The sequence below is a fragment of the Pyxicephalus adspersus genome, chromosome 6, assembly GCF_032062135.1.
Source record: "Pyxicephalus adspersus chromosome 6, UCB_Pads_2.0, whole genome shotgun sequence".
Lineage (NCBI taxonomy): Eukaryota > Metazoa > Chordata > Amphibia > Anura > Pyxicephalidae > Pyxicephalus > Pyxicephalus adspersus.
Window position 1 is genome coordinate 88,555,363 of NC_092863.1, and position 13,331 is coordinate 88,568,693.

The following is a 13,331-nucleotide window of genomic DNA, read 5'->3' on the forward strand; positions in this document are numbered from 1 at the left end:
ATAAGATCCAGAGCATGTGTTTACACATTACCATTATGTGGTCATGTCAATTAGTATATGACATGAAATGGCAATTTTATTGCCACTATTATTGATTCTGCATAGATAAAACACCCATTCTATTTTAGGTATTGTGTTAATTAGGTACAAATGTCCTGAGATTCATTTAAGAAGTAACCCTGCACAATTACCGTATTTTTCGCCGTATAAGACGCTCCGGAATATAAGACGCACCCAATTTTAAAGGAGGAAAATCTAGAAAAAAAGATTCTGAAAGATTATTCCCCTTCTGATCACTCATGTGCCATTCATACCGGTATTCCCCTTCTGATCACTCATGTGCCATTCAAATTCCCTTTCTGATCACTCTGTACCTTTCAAATTCCCTTTCTGATCACTCTGTCATTCAAACTCCCCTTCTGATCACTCTGTGCTTTTTTTCTATTGTACGGCAGTTAGGACAGGGAACAGCAGGTGGCGCTGTGCCGGCTTCTTTCGCTTTGCTTTACAGACAGGAGAAAACACGATGCTGGCAGAGGAGAGAAGAGAGACACGCTGCTGCAGAGACACACGCAGGATCGGGTATCGGGTGAGTATAATATTTTAAATATTTTTTTTAACACATTTGTCGTATAGGACGCACTAACTTTTCCCCCTCAGTTTTGGGGAAGAAAAAGTGCGTCTTATATGGCAAAAAATAGGGTAAGTGACATTTTGGATTACTCTTCAGAGCTTAAGTTTGGTGGACCCTGGCTTTGTTCTTTTAAGGAGTTATTATATCTGTTTTCAAATTTTCAGTATCATGAAATATGTTCTATAATAAGCTGCCGGCTGCAGAGTACAACTTTTTATGCATATACCTTCATGTGTGACACTTACTTTTCAGCCTTTTTTTTTTTTTTTATAAAAAGGTTTAGTGATACTAATATGAATGAAAAAGTTTGTTTCTCACATAAAAATAATAAAACAAAATACATACAGCATATTTACTTTTCTTAAAGAAGAAATACTTTTTCTTCATGAATTGTGGTTGCTGGCAGAAATTAGGATCGTTTGCTTTCACCTGCCAGTTACAAGCTGAAAGAAAAGAAGAACATTTTAGAATAATTATCTCTTTATTTTGAGAGTTATTCCAAGATAAGGGATTGAATTCTACACCTTCTTTGGTACCACTATTGGATTTTAAAGCTGATCACACACATGGTAATTTGACTAAGCAATTAACGTCTGTTAATATTTTTGGCCAAATTGCAAAACAATCAAAGTCACCGAATAGTGGTTTTCAGTTGACTGGAGAGGGATTTAAAATGCCCTAATCGAATGTAGGGGAAAACTGATCACTTTTACAAATTAGCAATTGTTTTTCTTCAATTTGAATTCTTTTCGATTTCAATGAACTGTATTGATGCTGTCAATTTAAGGTTGTTTCAAACCCGTGGTGAGACAGTCCATGTTCTGCCATCGGCTTAGCCTTGCTCCCAAACTCTCCCATTTAAGTGACTGATTGCTCGCAGTGATTGCCTCTCCTGGCTACACAGCAGCAGTTTGCCGTGTGCCTAGCAGCTGCAGTTTGACACCAGGGGTCTGAAAGAGCTTTTATTTCCCAAGTTTCCATGCTTGATTGGTCCTGTGGTAGTTTGTTTAGCTAAAATTGATCGAAAATTGCTTTTTTTTGAAAACTGCGAATATGGCCATCTAAAGACTGGATTTACAGCCAAGCTAAATGTTTCTTCTAAGTAGTACATCGATCCCTAGCGGAATCTCGAAAGAAATATAAGAATTTATGATAATGGCTCACCATTTATTTAATTTATGGTTATTTATCATAAGTCCCCCCTGTACGGATCACAGGCTGAAGGCAGTGGGCGGGTGTGTCTCTTGGCGAAACGGCTTCTGGCATCATGATGTCATTCTGGGGGAAGTTTCTTCCCCTTTCAGTGACACATGGCTCCCCGCGCATGCGTGGTCTGGAGTCAGTGAGATTAGTGGTCCGTGAGCTCCAAAAGGTTGGGGATTACTGATTAATGACATCATAGTTTGCACAGCTTTAGCTAAGCTTTATAGGCATGTTGTTATGTGAAAAATATTTTGTTTGTTTATACAAACTGATAAAATGGAAATCATATAGAAGGAACACTTGCTTTTGGATGTCTGTTCCTGTGTCGGTCCTCTCGTGATTTCATTTTCTTCTGGTTCCAGGGCCTGGGGACTGTCTAGATCATCATCTGTCTCATCATCAGAATATGGTAGATCCTCATCGTTAGGATCTTCTGAGATCTCACTGGACAGTTGTCCATCTCTTTCCATGCTGCTAACCAATATAGGAAAATTACCATGTTGATACAATACACACACAATCAATATTTCAGGACCAAGTACTGTCTGGTTTTATACAATATATACCCAAAAGCTTGTGGACACCTAACCATCATGCCTAAATGAGCTTGTTGGACATCCCAATCCAAAAACATGTTGACTTTCCACCTTACCCACTTAGCTGCTATAAGTCCCCCCAATTCTGGCAATACAATCTACAAATTTTAGAAGCCAAAAAAGCCTTTGGGAGATCAGGGACTGATATTACAAAAGAATACCCTGTTTAGAATCAGTGATCTAATCCATCCCATCCCATGGTGTTCAGTGGAGGTTAGAGCAGGGAATCCTATTTCCTCAACACCAAACTCATCAAATGATGTATGGCCTTGCTTTGTGCACAGGGATACAGTCATATTGGAACAGAAAAAAACTTTCCCCAAACAGTTTTTCAAGGATTGAAAGAACATAATTGTTTTTTGCTCACCATGAATGATCCAGTTTGATTATACAATCTTTTTTTAGATGTAACAAAATGTACGTAAATGTAATAATATGATCTACCTAAACAAAACGATAAATCTGTAGATGTTCTACAGAGTCTCTGGTCTTAAATAAAAGACTGTGTAGTCTAATTGTAATTTATAGTGAGCATAATAAATTTTCCTATAATGTAGCATTAACAGTGTCTGTACATGGATGCACACACAGCGCGGTGTGGCACCATGCCTGGCACAATGCATGGTAATGTGTGTATCCTACTATGGCCATCCAGTTACAAACCGGGTCTTAGCTTCTTGTCCCTTGCACCACCACCACTAAATCTAGACTGGTATTGTTCTGTATCACAGGATCAGCTGCATTTATGGTGAGTTAAATGAAGCTTCTGTAAATGTAATGTTGTAAACTGTAAAACAGATATTGTTTTATTGTAGTTACTCCTCTACATATGTGTAGAATAAAAAGATGAACTTTGCTCTACATATAACATCAGCTAAAACAACTTCACCATTAGGGATTTTTTTCCTTTTTTTCTTTTTTTTTGTTCCTATTTAACCCCTAATTATACCTTAATTAATAGTAGTCAGCACTTACTAACTCCCACCTCTCATTAGTTGTTATTTTTATGCTAACTTTTTTAATTCAATTTTTCCTTTCTATTTCTAAATAATTCTTTTTAAATAAGACATTGTAGAGACAAGGAATTTTATTCGATTTAGGATTTTTTAAACATTTTGTGGTATTATTGTTGTCAGTCAACTATATCAAATCCGTCAACCCAGCAGATTCATAGCGGAAATAAAAGGACTTTTCTTAACAATAAAAAATTGTGCATTTCTTTAATGGGACACTGAAAAAAAATCTGTATAAAAGTAATAAATGATAAAAAAAAGACTAAATAATAATGGTGGATTCAGTTGTGTTTATGCTCCCTTCTGTGTTTCATTGTATGTTGGTGAGGCTGCAGTGGATTCAGTGGTATCATTGGAACTATGGAACAAAATGTTCAGAATGTAGCTATCAGGGTATGGAACTGCCTTGTGTAAATTAAAGAACTGTTTAGGGATTTAAACGTAAAATGTCATGGGATTCAATTCACTTGAATTCTTACAGTTGTTTTAATATTTTGTACGTTGTCCAGTGGTGGAAGAATCTCTATGATCCTACCACATTATGATCATTATGGATATAGACCCTAAATGTTCTACATCTAAAGATGAGAAAAAGCGGGTACTCTGAGTAGGTATGAATTCTGATTAGTCTGAATTTCCGACATATTTAAGTCCATAGTGAGTCATTACATTTATGGTGAATCCGGTGAATCCCAAGAATCAGGCTTCAGAGTCCCCACAAAGTATTTGACTAATCTGACTCAAATGTGAGCAGATTATTCTGGTTCTATCTTCTGCAGACATTTTCCCTTCAGTAATATTACACCTATTACACAGGTCAACATGTCATTTTTATCAGATATAAATTTATGTGGGTTTTGTAGTATTTTTGCGGATTTCAAATCTGTGTTGAGTTTTTCTCTAGCACATCTAGTTTTTGTGATGCAGCTAATTATATATTGTGTGAAATGCATTATAATTAGCCCTAACATATTACAACATTTAACAACAGTTTTCTTTTGTTAAGGATAGAGACTGCACTAACTGCGATTGATTTCATTTGTCATCATGCCTAGAAATTGCCTTAATGATCCAGTTTCTGTTACGTGTGTGGTTCATTCATGACAAAAGCACAACGTGGCCAAATTACCACAAAACTTAAAAAGATATACAAGTTATATTTCGGCTGTCCACTTGGTGACCGGGATAAATCTTGGGCTCCACATGTCATCTGTACCAGTTGTTCCAACAGACTGCGTGACTGGCTAAATCGTCGTAAAGCAGCAATGCCATTTGCAATCCTGATGGTGTGGAAAGAACCGTGAGACCATTTAGTTGACTGCTATTTTTGCTGTGTTAACAAAGGTGGGTTCTCAGGTAAAACTAAGCACAAAATTGTATATGCCAGCCTCGATTCTGCAATTAGGCCTGTTCCCCATAATGATTCGTTGCCAGGTCCGGTACCGCCAATGATGGACTTGCTTCTGTAGAAGTTGATGAGAATTGCGCTGGAGTTGCAGCCAGTTACAACCCCAAATCATCTGATCCTGACTACTTGGCCGATTGAAGATTCAGAACCAGAGACCTTTACACAAGCAGTGTAAAGAGTGGAGCAGTACACAAGAGTGGAATGATCTAGTTAGTGATCTAAATCTCTCCAAAGACAAAGCAGAACTTTTTGCATCAAGGCTTAAACAGAAGCACTTGCTTGCAAAGGGTGTAACTGTAACTCTACAGAAAACAAAATCATAACTTGACAACATTCTTCACTAGTGATGGCTCAGTGTGCTACTGTCATGATATAAATGCATCAAACAGTTTGTCACAAGAGCATGTTCCATCTAAATGAGGTAACTTCATTGATTCCTCCAAAAGAATCTTAAAAGCAGTCTTACTGCATAATGGTAATTCCAAACCAAGTTTACCAATTGCCAATTCCGTTAACCTAAAGGAGACCTGTGACAACATGAAGTTACTACTTGAAGTAGTCCAGTAGTGTCAAGTTTCTGCCTCTGGTTGATCCGCATAAAATCCTCCATATCGAGTTAGGCTTGATGAAGAACCTTGTAAAGGCCATGGGTAAATCAAACTCCATGGGTTTTCAGTACCTTGTTGAGAACTTTCCAAACGTAAGCACTGCAAATTTGAAGGAAGGAATATTTTTAGGGCCAAAGATCAAGTCTGTTTTGCAGGATGATGTTTTCAAACAATCTCTCTCAGCAGCTGAGCTAGAAGCTTGGGATGTATTCAAGTGGCTGTGTGAAAATTTCCTGGGCAGCCATAAGTCTCCTGCATACGGAGTTCAGAATCTGCTTCATTCATACCAGAAACTGGGTTGTCGCATGTCATAAAAAATACATCTAGAATTCTTCCAGTAAAATCTTGGTATGGTGAGTGAGGAACAAGGAGAATGTTTTCACCAGGACATTCAGTTAATGGACCACCGCTACCAAGGTTTCTGGAATGAAAGTATGATGGCTGACTACTGCTGGATGCTGGACCGCAACAATCCAGACAAAAAGTACACAAGAAAAGATGTATTAACATTCACTTCAATGGTGCTTATGTTTTACTACAAAATACATGCACATACAATGTTAACTATAAAAGTACTCATAACTCAGGAACCGCACGTGTTAGGGAAAAACTGAAAACAGATCTGAAATCTGCTCGAAAAACTGATTTACAAAAGTTTGCTGTGATTTCTGATGAGTATCCAAACTAATTTTTTGTTGACCTGTGTTCGTGTTTCTAGTAGAAATATAAAGAAGATACATTTTTATATGCGGAAGTTAGAAACATAATATGATTTCATGTAGTCCATGGTTATCTTTTACTACTGACCTGTAACCACATATCATAAGTACACTGAATACATCTTATTTCATAATGGGAAAGTCAAGAACACATTGTTATAGCAGTCAGACTTGGTATTTTGTTACAGCATAACTGTAATATCTTAGAATGAGGTGTGTCCTACTTAAATATGAACCTTTATGAAACTTCACACTTCACAATCAACTATTAGAGCACATAACAATATTACCAAATGGTGATTATTTAAAAAAACATTCTTCTTTTCAAATATATCCAGTAAGTCTGCTAAAATTGAGCCTAGTCAAAAATATGATAAACATTTTTATTTACAGCAAACTCTGATGTTGTAGTAAGCAAATCATGCATATATAATATTGTAAAAAATATATATATATATATATATATATATATATATATATATATATATATATATATATATAAAATTTTGTGCTTCCAACTTTTTGGGTTGTAGTAAGCAAATCATGCATATATAATATTGTAAAAAATATATATATATATATATATATATATATATATATATATATATATATATATATATAAAATTTTGTGCTTCCAACTTTTTGGTTCCACTTTCCAGAAGGTTCCTTTTTGTTGCAGCATGACTTTTTCCCCGTGCAGAATCTCAGCTTTATAAGAACATCATTATTTAATTTATTTTAGTAATTTACTAAATATGAGCAGCTTAAATAGAGTCCAAAGCTACCAACTCTACTTATAACCATTGGGGTGAACTCCTATTATTCAATATCAGTATCTGACTTCACACATGCTCCTTCCATTGTATGGGTACAAATGAGCAACCCTCAACTTATTCCCCAGAGGAGGCACTTATAGCCAAAAATAGGGATATGAAGGGAACTATATTCATGCCCATGGTTTTCAAATAGGATGTCTAACAACATCACAATTGTTTTCCCTTTAGTGAAAGTACACAAAGTCTACCACCAACTTATCACATGACATGACATAGTTTGAGTACATTGCAAGTATTGATGCCCAGAGTCGAAGGTTACAAAAAAATATCCACCGCCTTAGTTCTCTGTTCACATAAGCAAAGTTATGAATACAAAATTATGGATCAGTGTGAGCTTCTTGTGACTAAGTTTAACACAGTGGCACATAATTTCAAAAAATTAATTTTTACTTCTAAACTTGGGATTTTCAATGATTTTGCTCTTTTAAGAAAGTGAAGAAAGCACACCATTGCCATCACATGAAATGACGCAGTACACGGAACTCGGGATTGAGTCAGGGGTTACGAAGACCCTACCCATAACCTCAGCTCTTTGTTATAGCACACTAAATGTAAAATATTTACTTAGTCCCTGTCTTTTCAGTGTCACATTGTTTGCATTCAAAGGCTGTAAATAGACTATTTCTGTACTAGAACAAGAGAAAATGAACTTTGTCCACAGTATGTGAAACGAGAAAGACTGGTTGGTAAAATTGACTTAAGGCCCTTGTTGATGTTCTACAGACTGCATCATCATCATGTGGAAAAACGTGTCAAACACCATAAACCCATCAATGGAAAATCCGTCAGAGACTATAGTTAGAGCTGGGTAGCCTGTAGCTAAAGAACTACAATCCTCAGCATTTCAGCCAATCATGGGGACTTTGCTGTCCTAAACCCTGCAACCCCTTTAGATACAGAAATCACCTTATTCATTGGCCCCTGATGGCGGCTACAGTTGCTAAAAGTTGCAACAAAAATTGCTCTTTAGCTTCTGTAGATCTTCAGAATATTATTTTTAAATTGTAAATTAATTTTTGTCATTTTCTGATGTAGAGTCTTGTCCTTTATTGCAGTCTGCTATTTTAGGTATATTTTATACCTAAAATATTAATTTATTGTATTTGAAAAGCTATCTCATCTACACACCATCAACGTAACCCTTAGCCAAACCCTAAATCTCAATCTAACCCCAAAACATTATGTGTAAACTTTTAAAATTTTGTTGATCCATTGGAACCTATTTGGTTTGTATTTCTGTCTCCCTTGGGGGATATTTATTTTTTTTTTTTTTCTGAGTGACCATTGTTACTGGGATGGAAAATCAGAACTTCAAAGAAGTCACCATAACTGAGAGGAAATCTTCCAGTCGGGACAATTCTTCCAGTGATGATAGTCTACGAGGGTAATTTTCCCAAATTTTTATAGACTTTTCCTGTTTTACAGTTGCATCCCTGTGTAGGAAGTGAGGGTAAATCTTTTCAACAGGACACAGACTTACATCTAAATTTAAATCTCAGCCAACGTTTGAAGATCTTAACTCAGTAAATAAATTTTTTTTATAGTCTTTACCATATTGTATAATGTAATTTCAAAAATAATTTTATTTTTGAATCTATAGCTTTCATACAAATTTTACCTAGAGATATTATCATGAAGGGCCTTTTTTGGTGAGAACGTTCTGTCACTATTTACCAATTGTTCTCTTATGTTGTCAACCTGTTACCTACACCCAGTGAAGATGCTCATTTTACAGGTTTGTTCTTCTATTTTATCTCCAGGAAGTGCACACTGAGCAACATCATGCAGTCACCATTTGAGTGAGTGCATGTGGACAGAAAGTTACAGTTACATAGTAGGTTAGGTTGAAAAAAGACATAAGTCCATCAAGTTTAACCACTAGGGAAATAAACATATTCCAGATATAAAACCCTGTAAAGCTACGTACACACGGCAGATTTTTATCGCCCGATAATCGGCATCGGCCAATTATCGGGCGAAAATCTTCCGTGTGTACAGTCGGTGTCGTCCATCGTCCGGACGACCGACCTGCCGGATCCACGGACGATGGACGACAGCCGATCGTAATGAAAGGGAAGGGGAGAGCGCGCAGCAGGGTGCCGCTCCGTCGCTCTCCCCCCTCCCCTCTCCATAGAGCATGAACGGTGCTGTATGTACAACACCGTTCATGCATCGTGCACTCCCTTGTCGTTGGAAAGGATCGTGAAAGATCCTTTCCAACGACAAAAATTGCAAGTGTGTACGCAGCTTAAGACATAGTTGATTCAGAGAAAGGCAAACAAACCCTGGTACAATTTGCTTCAACAGGGGAAAAAAGTTCCTTCCTGATTCCATGAGGCAATCGGATGTTCCCAGGATCAACAGTCACTGGTATTTTTACTTTAAAGGCTTAATACCCAGTAATATTCTGTGCTTCTAGAAATCATCCAGCTTTTACTTTAAGTAATCTATAGTAGTTGCTGAAACTACATTCCACATTTTCACAGACCTTACAGTGAAGAATCCCTTCCTTATCCGGAGCTTAAACTTCTTTTCCTCCAGATGCAAAGAGTGTCCTCTTGTTCTTTGTAATGATCGCAAAGTGAATAATGGTGAAGGAAGTTCTCTATATGGACTATTTATATATTTATACAGGGTGATCATATCCCCCCTTATACGTCTCTTCTCAACGGAGAATAGATTCAGTTCAGTTAGTCTCTCCTCATAGCTGAGCTCCTCCATTCCTTTTATTAGTTTAGTTGCTCTTCTCTGCACTCTCTCCAATTCCACAATGTCCTTTTTGTGAACTGGTGCCCAAAACTGGACTGTATATTCCAGGGGAGGTCTGTCCAATGCTTTGTACAGGGACAGGGTTATGTCTCCATCTCTGCAGTCTATTCCTCTTTTAATACAAGAAAATACTTTACTAGCTTTAGATATTGCAGCTTGGCATTGCATGTTGTTATTAAGTCTATGATCTACCCGAACCCCCAGATCCTTTTTCATTTCTGACTCCCCCAAATGTATTCCCCCTAGACAGTATGAAGCATGCATGTTGTTAGCGCCCAAGTGCATAATTTTACATTTATCTATATTAAATGTCATTTGCCACTTGGCTGCCCAATCAAACAGTACATTCAGGTCTGCTTGTAGATTATAGACCTGTATGGACCTAATTCCATTACATAGTTTGGTGTCATCGGCAAACATAGAAATTGTTATTTTAATCCCAAACTCTATATCCTTTATGAAGATGTTAAACAGTAAAGATCCCAACACTCAACCCTGGGGTACACCACTAAAAACCTTAGACTATTCAGAGTATGAATTATATAATTACAACTCTCTGGATGCGATCTTTAAGCCTGTTCTTGTAAGGAACTTACCTGTCCTGCGAGCCCGCGGTGTCCCTGGGGATCCCAGCCGCAGAGAGAGACGCCGCTGCAGCAGGCAGCATGGCCGAGGCTGCTGCCCTGCTCGCAGCGTGTCTCTCTCTGCAGGCGGAGGGATCCGTTCTGGCCAAACTACTGTTCAGCCAGGCGGCATCCCTTGCATCTCTATGAATGTGTTTACAGAAAGTCCTGTTCTCAGCACTCCTTTGGCTGTGCAAAGTAGTGCACGTCCCAGGGGTGCTGTGGGAAGAGGTGTGCGTGCTACCACGTGTGCCTCTTGTACCCCCCCCCCCGAGGGCGTGCCACTTGGCTGCCTCACCGCGGGGCAGGACAATCAAATGACCCCAGGTGGTGCGAGGTCATTGGTCACTCTGGCCATTTAAGGAGAACCTGTCTTGACCACCATTGCCCGCTATAAGCCTCTGTGTACACAGTGTGCTTGGGTGCATTCTTTGTGTTGGTTAACGTTTCTCTAATTGTCATTATAATAGTGACCTGGTCTGATACCTGACTCTTGCCTGAACTCTGCCTGTCCTGACCTGGGATTGTTTGTGACCTCTCTTGCCTGCTGCCTGCCCTGACCTCGGATTGTTCCTGACCTGCCTTTGCCTTACCCTCCTGTACTACGGACTTGATTTCTGTGAAATACCCTGTCTTGTTTTATGTCTACAATAAAACTCAATAAAAGGACATTTGGAGTTGGCTGTGGTTTGTGTGCCCAGGCGCATTACAGTTCTCCAGTGGCTGAAAGTGGCTGAAAGGTGATTGAGGAGAACAGCAGTACTGTGCAAAACTGGAATAAAAGAGAAGGGGAAATAGTTTATAGCATACAATGCCCTGGCAAATGAGTGTTGGGTTAAGGTTGGGATTATGGCCAAGGATTATAAATAAAGGCTAAAATCAATCTTTTTAACATGGGGGAACCCTCAAAATAAATTTTAGGTATTCAGGGAACCCCTGCTAGAATTACAATATCCATTGCGCACAGTATATGTGTATTGAGTGGTGGTCTTGAGAATAATGCCTCTTACATTGCTGGCCATTGAAGAATGTCCCCCTTATAGATATCCAAAAGGATCATTGGTGTTAGTTCCACTGACCTGAGAGTTACATATTTTTCATTGCTCAAGGAACCCTTTAAACAATGAACCACCGGAGGAACCTCTGGTTGATAAACACTGAAATGAAGTATCCGGTTACATTTTAGGATTATGGTTAGTTTTAGGGTTAGAATAAGGGTTACATTTCAAGAATACGTTAAAATTTAACTGCAGGCAAACAGCTATAAAATATAAATAAGGGAGAAGTTTTATCTGCCAAGATGAATTGTACTTCTGTCCATATGGTCCTAAGAATTATTAGCTTTGGCATGCAGCACAGCCCTGTCTGACAGAGGAGGGTTTGATCTTGATTGTTATCAGCTACAGTTAGGTAACACTTACAGGACTTGCCAAGCTTTTTTCCTGATGTTCACCTCAAACTAAAGATTTAATTTCTTGGGATTTCCCATTCATGATTTTTTTTTCTGTCCCCATTTTGAAGTCCAATATTTTTTCAACCATTTTCTCAAGTGCAGTTTACCCCAGCCTGTGAATGGAGGGTGAAAGTAGAAGCAGTTCAGTGATGATCTCTTCTCTCTTCTTGTACTGCTACTTCCTCTCATTATCTAGACTGCTAAAGGCTGACACCTTGTACACAGCATCAGCTTGCCGTGCTCCTTAAATTGGCTGCTGGACTGCTTGTCTTAAAGACCTAATAGACAATGGGCAACTAAGCACACATGTATTAGGAAGTGTTATCACTGACAAGACCTCCAGATAAGAAACTTTGCACTAAATACATATACATGGTGCCTTAATAAACACTGTATACTTTGAGGCATGATGTCAAACATACTAAAAAGTAGATATTGGCTTACATATAAATTAACCTAAAGCTAATTCTTTCTGGGATGGAAAGTTGGTATTGTGAAAGTATTGAATCCAGGGTTCTGCTAAGGTTATGAGTGCCATTTGGGTGAAGGGAGGCGGAAAAGGCAGACCTAGTGATATCTCTGGTGCTAACGTGGGGCAACCAATAGCAACAAGGCAAAGGTTCTCCCTCCTCGTAGGGAATGGTTTGGAATTATTAAAAAATATTTTTTATAATTAATAATATTAAACAGTATTTATATAGCACCAACAGATTACGCAGTACTTAAATAGGGGTTACAAGGGACAGATAAAAGCAATGACAGAAGAGGAGAGGGCCACAGGGAAGCAGGGAATGCAAATGTTGCCCACATCCCATCATTAGTTAGTAGACTTTTTATCTCATCTTATTTGGAATGCCAGATAATGTAGAAGTATTGAGGTTCCTCTACTACATCAAGAATAATTAGACTCCATGGCAAAAGGCAGAGCCAAGAAAGAAAACAAGGAGATCTCTTCGTTCTAACTCACAGGAAATACTCAGCCTACCAGCGTCAGACTAGATCTGAAATATCAGTGTTGGTTAGACTGATCTCACTTCTATCCATCCATCTTGACAATAAATCAGAAGCGCCACATAGTAACATTCATCAAATCAACTTCCATGGCTTTGTTCCTCACCCCCCACCATCGCAGTCCTCCATTGCTTACCTTGTATGTCTGTAGGTGTTAAGCGTCCAGGTATGAATAACCTGCAGTCATATCTATACTGGAAGGTGTGGCTGGGCTCTGTGACTTTACAGTGTGCAGGTGATTGGTCAGATAAAAGTAGTTACATTGACACAAACAAGTTCCACAGCTCATTATACGTTCCCGAAGATGAAGGAAATAGATCTCCTTTAACAGGTAAGAGAACATTCTTCATCTTCTTTACCATCCCATCAGCTCAGGGCAGCTGGAAGATGGTAACATTTCTATTTTTTTTTTAAATACTACTTATTATATTTGCCACCACTCAATTTGTGTGACTGCC

The 13,331-nt window shown here is 38.3% G+C and overlaps 1 protein-coding gene across 1 annotated transcript in view; it reads right to left on the reverse strand.

Moving 5' to 3' along the window:
- Positions 1-13,331, reverse strand: part of LOC140334260 (phospholipid-transporting ATPase IC-like) — a 49,672-nt gene extending 36,341 nt beyond the window's left edge. The window contains exons 1-3 of the mRNA XM_072416522.1: positions 13,010-13,331; positions 2,142-2,308; positions 980-1,077 (exon numbers count right to left, since the gene is read on the reverse strand). Coding sequence (XP_072272623.1) covers positions 980-1,077; positions 2,142-2,307 — 264 coding nt within the window. The 5' untranslated portion in view covers position 2,308; positions 13,010-13,331. The remainder of the gene's footprint in view (positions 1-979; positions 1,078-2,141; positions 2,309-13,009) is intronic.